The sequence below is a fragment of the Halichoerus grypus genome, chromosome X, assembly GCF_964656455.1.
Source record: "Halichoerus grypus chromosome X, mHalGry1.hap1.1, whole genome shotgun sequence".
In the NCBI taxonomy this organism is placed as follows: domain Eukaryota; kingdom Metazoa; phylum Chordata; class Mammalia; order Carnivora; family Phocidae; genus Halichoerus; species Halichoerus grypus.
The window spans coordinates 131,299,188-131,305,258 of NC_135727.1; the positions used below are offsets into that span (position 1 = coordinate 131,299,188).

General features: G+C 64.4%; 1 protein-coding gene across 1 annotated transcript; it reads left to right on the plus strand.

The window, feature by feature from the left end:
- Positions 1-1,999: 1,999 nt before the first annotated feature.
- Positions 2,000-5,016, plus strand: SLC25A6 (solute carrier family 25 member 6). The gene is made up of 4 exons (XM_036119275.2): positions 2,000-2,219; positions 2,856-3,342; positions 3,736-3,876; positions 4,435-5,016. Exons 1-4 carry the CDS (start codon positions 2,109-2,111, stop codon positions 4,590-4,592), a joined length of 897 nt encoding a protein of 298 aa, XP_035975168.1. The 5' UTR covers positions 2,000-2,108; the 3' UTR covers positions 4,593-5,016.
- Positions 5,017-6,071: the final 1,055 nt, after the last annotated feature.

A 6,071-nucleotide genomic window follows, 5' to 3' on the forward strand; every position in this document is an offset into this window, starting at 1 on the left:
GGTATGTACGTGTGTGTACAAGTGCACGCGTGTAAGGAGTGGGTATGCACCTGTGTACAAGTGCACGTGTGTAAGGAGTGGGTATGTACGTGTGTGTACAAGTGCACGCGTGTAAGGAGTGGGTATGTACGTGTGTGTACAAGTGCACGCGTGTAAGGAATGGGTGTGCACATGTGTGTACGAGTGCACGCGTGTAAGGAGTGGGTATGTACGTGTGTGTACAAGTGCATGCGTGGAGTGGGTGTGCACGTGTGTGTACGAGTGCACGCGTGTGAGGAGTGGGTGTGCACGTGTGTACAAGTGCACGCGTGTAAGGAGTGGGTGTGTACGAGTGCACGTAAGGAGTGGGTATGCACGTGTGTGTACAAGTGCACGCGTGTAAGGAGTGGGTACACACAGGAGTGGGTGTGCACGTGTGTGTACGAGTGCACGCGTGTAAGGAGTGGGTGTGCACGTGTGTACAAGTGCACGTGTGTGAGGAGTGGGTATGCACGTGTGTACAAGTGCACGCGTGTAAGGAGTGGGTGTGCACGTGTGTGTACGAGTGCACGTGTGTAAGGAGTGGGTGTGCACGTGTGTGTACGAGTGCACGTAAGGAGTGGGTGTGTACGAGTGCACGCGTGTAAGGAGTGGGTGTGCACGTGTGTGTACGAGTGCACGTGAGTAAGGATTGGGTATGCACGTAAGTGCATGCGTGTAAGGAGTGGGTATGCACCTGTGTGTACAAGTGCACACGTGTAAGCATGCCCACGTGTGCAGCTGGCTGAACACCGACCCGGTGCGCTGAGCGCCGGCATGGATCACCAACCGATGCGGGCTGTGAGGCCCCCACGTGCGGGTGGGGTCCCCCAGGGGGGCCCGGCGCGGCCAGACCCGGGATGGTCTGGGGTCTCTGGGGCAGGGGCATGTGTCCAGATGTGTCAGTGGGGGGGGCCCTCCCGCTGTTCTGGAGGTCTAGGTGAAGGACGGTCCGGGAGACAACGGCGGAGCCCGCGGGTCTTTGGGGTGAACGCGGGGGTGGGTGGCGACCTGACCTCAGGCGTCTTTGGGGCGAGCCAGGGCGTCGCGACCTGACCTCGAAGGTAAGCAGGGAGAGCCAAAGGGTAGCGGCTGGGGATGACGGGCGCGGGGGTGATCGGGGCGAGCTCGGGGGTCATGGTCGGGCGTCGGTCAGAGAGATGGGCCAGGGGCTGGGGGTCGGGGGTGTTCGGGGCGTGCCAGGGCGTCGCGACCTGACCTCGGGGGTCAGCAGGGAGCGCCAAGGGGTTGCGGTCGGGAATCGAGGGTGGTGTTCGGGGCGAGCTGGGGGGTCGCGGTCGGGCGTCGGTCAGCGAGATGGGCCAGGGAGGGGCTCGGGGTCGGCGGTGTTCGGGGCGAGCCCGGGGGTCAGCAGGGAAAACCAAGGGGTGATGGCCGGGAATCGGGGGTGGGGCGTGTTCAGGGCGAGTCCGGGGGTCGCGACCTGACCTCGGGGGTCAGCAGGGAAAACCAAGGGGTGACGGCCGGAAATCAGGGGTGGGGCGTGTTCGGGGCGAGCTCGGGGGTCATGGTCGGGCGTCGGTCAGCGAGATGGGCCAGGGGCTCGGGGTCGGGGGTGTTCGGGGCGAGCCCGGGGGTGACAGCCGGACCTCGGAGGTCAGCGGGGCGAGCCTCTTCCAGCGGTTTGGAGGGAACCCGGGCGCGGGGACCCAGCGACACCCGGCCTTTTCCCGTCCGCTGCGCGCGCCCGGGCCCCACGGTGACCTTGACAAGGTCACGGTGGCGGCCGAGCCCCCCCGGCCCGTACGGCGCATGGGCGGGGCCCCGCTCCCGCCATGCCCCGGGGCGCGGCGCCCGGGAAGGGGCGGAGCCGCGGCAGGGACGCGGCCAATGGGCGCGGCGCTGGAGGGCGCGGGGCGGGGCGCGGCGCGGCTCCCGGCAGCCCGCGGGGGCGCGGCGCAGCCAATGGGCGCGGCGGGCGGGGGCGCGGGGCGGGGCGTCGGGCCCTTAGCGGCTGCGCGCTGGCCGCCCCGTCTTTTCGGTCCCGGCGGCGGCAGCGCTGAGCCAGCGGCGCCCACCCTCCGGCTCTCCGCGCCTGCACTCCGCTGTCCGCCCGCTGCGCCGCCATCATGACGGAGCAGGCCATCTCCTTCGCCAAGGACTTCCTGGCTGGAGGCATCGCGGCCGCCATCTCCAAGACGGCCGTGGCCCCGATCGAGCGGGTCAAGCTGCTGCTGCAGGTGGGGGGCGGGCCGCGCGCGCGCTCGGGGGGCCCGGGGCCGCGCTGCTGGGGCTGCAGGAGGGGCGGCGAGGGCAGGGCGGGCCGGCCGCGTGCACCGGGACCGGCCAGGCGCGCGGGCGCCGGAAGTGGGAGGCCGCGCCGCTTTGTCCGCGCGCCGCCGGGTTCCGGGGCCGGCCGCGCGTCACGTGGGCGCTGCCGCATCCGCGGGGGCGGGGCCTCGGGCGCGCACGCGCGGGCCGCGCCGGGAGGGTCCTTCGCGCGTGCGCCGGGGACGGGAGCCCCCCCCCCCCACCCCCAGCCCCACCGCCTGGGGCGAACGGACCGCGGGAGCCCCGCTGCTGCCGCTTTTGTCGCTCGCTGGGTCTTGTCCCGCTCTAAACCGGTGTGCGCGGCTGCAAACCCGAGGGAGCGCGCCGGTGGCGACATTGTTGCGGTGTCCGCTGGCAACATTGTTGCAATGTCCGGTGGCAACATTGTTGCGGCGGCGCCGTTTACGAGCTCGGTAAACGGGTTTCCCGGGCTCTGAGCTCGCCCGACCAGGCGGCGCGCCCAGATGCGCGAATTAGTTCTGTAGGGCGGCCGCGGGCCCGGGTGGACGCCCTGTGGCGAGCCTGTCGGTCCGTCCGTCCCGCAGGTGCAGCACGCCAGCAAGCAGATCGCCGCCGACAAGCAGTACAAGGGCATCGTGGACTGCATCGTGCGCATCCCCAAAGAGCAGGGCGCGCTGTCCTTCTGGAGGGGCAACCTGGCCAACGTCATCCGCTACTTCCCCACGCAAGCGCTCAACTTCGCCTTCAAGGATAAGTATAAGCAGATCTTCCTGGGGGGCGTCGACAAGCACACGCAGTTCTGGAGGTACTTCGCCGGCAACCTGGCGTCGGGCGGGGCCGCGGGAGCCACCTCGCTCTGCTTCGTGTACCCCCTGGATTTCGCCAGAACGCGTCTGGCCGCCGACGTGGGCAAGTCCGGCACCGAGCGGGAGTTCAAGGGCCTGGGAGACTGTCTGGTGAAGATCACCAAGTCCGACGGCGTCCGGGGCTTGTACCAGGGTTTCAGCGTGTCCGTGCAGGGCATCATCATCTACCGGGCGGCGTACTTTGGCGTGTACGACACAGCCAAAGGTGGGTGTGTCCTCGTGCTGGGGCTGTAACGTGAGTCTCGGGTGCGCCGTTAACTCCCTGAAAGCAAGCCTGGGCCTGCTAGCGTCGAGGGCTGGAGCGTCTGCAACAGAGCAGGTGCTCGGGACGTGTGCGGTGTGTCCGCTTCGCGGGCTGCTCTGAGCCCTGCTACACAGAGAAGCTGCTCCCAGGCGCTGCGTCGGGGGCCCTGGGACTGTCCTGGGACCTGGAGCGGTTCCTGCACCTTCCCACCGCCCCCAGCAGGCCCTGGAGCAGAGCCCGTCCTGCTACCAGTGTGAGCTGGTGCCAGGAGCTCCCCGGGCAGCCGGGGGGCAGCACTGATCTCGGACCGCCGTGTGCAGCGCCAGGACCTAACTCTGACCGCTGACCCCGCAGGCATGCTCCCGGACCCCAAGAACACCCACATCGTGGTGAGCTGGATGATCGCCCAGACCGTGACGGCCGTGGCCGGCGTGGTCTCCTACCCCTTCGACACTGTGCGGCGGCGCATGATGATGCAGTCGGGGCGCAAACGAGGTATCTTGTCTCAGTCCTGGTGACGGTGGCTCGTTCTTGGGAGATGAGAAAATGCGAGAGCTCCTTGAACGAACGGCCCATTGGCCTCAGCCCTCAGGAGGCGTGAGCTAGCAGACAGGCGCTTCCCAGGGAGCTTTGGGGCAAGGTTTTGTGGGCTGCCTTCACAGGGTGGGGGGCCCTGGTCAACGGCAGTAATTCTCCAGGCAGCTCCAGACCTACACAGCCCTGCCGGGTACCTGCCCTTCCTTTGTTCTTGTCTCTCAGAATGGCCAGAGCCCTTGTATTGACCCCGGGGTGGAGATGGGGCTCCGCGGTGGCTGGGGGCTCGAGTTTCTGGATCGATCGTCCCTGTCCACCTCCCCACCCACAACCGTGGCTGGGCAAGGGCCATAAACCTGGGCCGTTGGTGCGCAGACCCTCGTTTGTCCCTGTGATCAGAAATCCAGTTCATCCCGAGAGTAGCATCCGATTTGGTGTCTGTAACGTGTCTTCCGCGGTTCCCTTCGTGCCCCTTCCCAGAACAACGTCCCAGTCAGCTCTCCTGTCTCCCTCTTGCAGCGGACATCATGTACAAGGGGACGATCGACTGCTGGCGGAAGATCTTCAAAGATGAAGGGGGCAAGGCCTTTTTCAAGGGCGCGTGGTCCAACGTCCTGAGGGGTATGGGGGGCGCGTTTGTGCTGGTCCTGTACGATGAGCTGAAGAAGGTCATCTAGATGTTCCTCCTCCAGACGTGGGGACCCAGGCAATCCTGTAGGATACTTGTAACTGTTACGGACCATTGATCTTCGAGAAATTCCAGTGTCCTTGTCCCGGCCAGATCACGTGTAGAGGGCTGGGGAAGGTTCCAAAGGGGGCTCATTGTGATCGACCATTGGCACCAGATTCCGTGTATTGATTACGGGGGGGGAGGGGAATCACGAGGTCTTCGTGGGTCCACAGGCAGGCAGCTCCGCCGCACAGACCTTCGAGTCCAGGTGCTTGTGGGACCCGAGTCGTGTTTAAGTATTTATTTAAAAAAAAAAAATCATGTCTCCATTTGTACTTAAGCACTCTTCTCTTTTGCACAACCGAATATTTACGATTATGTGTCATGTTGGGCATTCTGCTGCAAAACCATAAAAAAACGGGACACAGAGACTCTGGTGGTTTGTTTTCAACTAAGCGGTCTTGTGGGGCTGGGGTGGGAGACACGAGGAGGGCCACGTTCTGCCTTATGTTGGGTCCTCCAGCAGCCTGGCGGGATGGCATTCATAGCGCCCCAGTGGGGAGGGGATGGAAGCTAAAACGCACATCACAGGCTGCTCATGCACAGCTCAGAGAGACCCCCCTTGGGTGGTAGACCAATGTGAGGGAGCCTGGGGGCATCTGAGCCTCCCTGCTCCAGGGATCTTTCAGGAGACAGACCTTCCTTAACCTTCGTGAGCTTCTGGGGCCCCCTAAGTCCCCCATTCAAGTTAGTTTTCCTGTTGAGAAAAACCAGCCCAGGAGAGGCCACAAGCGGCCACGTCCTGTGACCCATGTCAGCCCTGGGTACTCCGGCAAGAATCCATACAGGCAGGCCCCAGACCCTGGGACAGGTCCACATCCTCTTACGGAGCCATTTCTGCACGAACACCAACATGCACTGCAGGAGGAAAGTCTCCTCCAGGCCGAAGGTTGGATCCTGGCATTGCTTCGGGGTGACCCGGGCTAGAAAGGCCAACTGGGGTTTCTGGAACCTCTCCAGGGCTGCGGCATCCTGGACGTGGAAGGCCAGTTTCCTCTTCAAGATTGTGGTGAGTGCACGTGCTTGTTTCTGCCGCAATTGGGGTGGGGAGGTTGGGGTCCAGTTAGAGATGAAGTTTGAGCTTTGCCTGGGGTCACGAGGCAGGTTAAAAGGGGTTGGGACAGGACCGTGCACCCTTGGACCCATGTTTACCCTGCCCAACTCCCCAGACCAGCCTCGTTGGGAACCTCAGCTTCTTGAGCCCTGGTGTTCTGGGTGGAATGACGGACCGCGGACGCCGCCTCCCGCCTGGAGCCATGTTAACCGCTGGATTTGGAGACCTGCTTGCACCCCCTGCTCATCTTCGGCTAGTTGAACAGTCCGTACGTTTATGCAGCCAGGCCCTTCTTACCTTGGCTAGCAGGTCCCCAAATACCCACGGGTGCTGGTGGCCTCAATAATATTTTTGCAATGACGCTGGGGTGCT

Bases quoted from the DNA above. Each gene is read 5' to 3' on its own strand.
- SLC25A6 (XM_036119275.2), top strand. From the start codon at position 2,109: ATGACGGAGCAGGCCATCTCCTTCGCCAAGGACTTCCTGGCTGGAGGC. The intron at 2,220-2,855 runs GTGGGGGGCGGG...TCCGTCCCGCAG, and splicing joins GGGTCAAGCTGCTGCTGCAG to GTGCAGCACGCCAGCAAGCA. The intron at 3,877-4,434 runs GTATCTTGTCTC...TCCCTCTTGCAG, and splicing joins GCAGTCGGGGCGCAAACGAG to CGGACATCATGTACAAGGGG.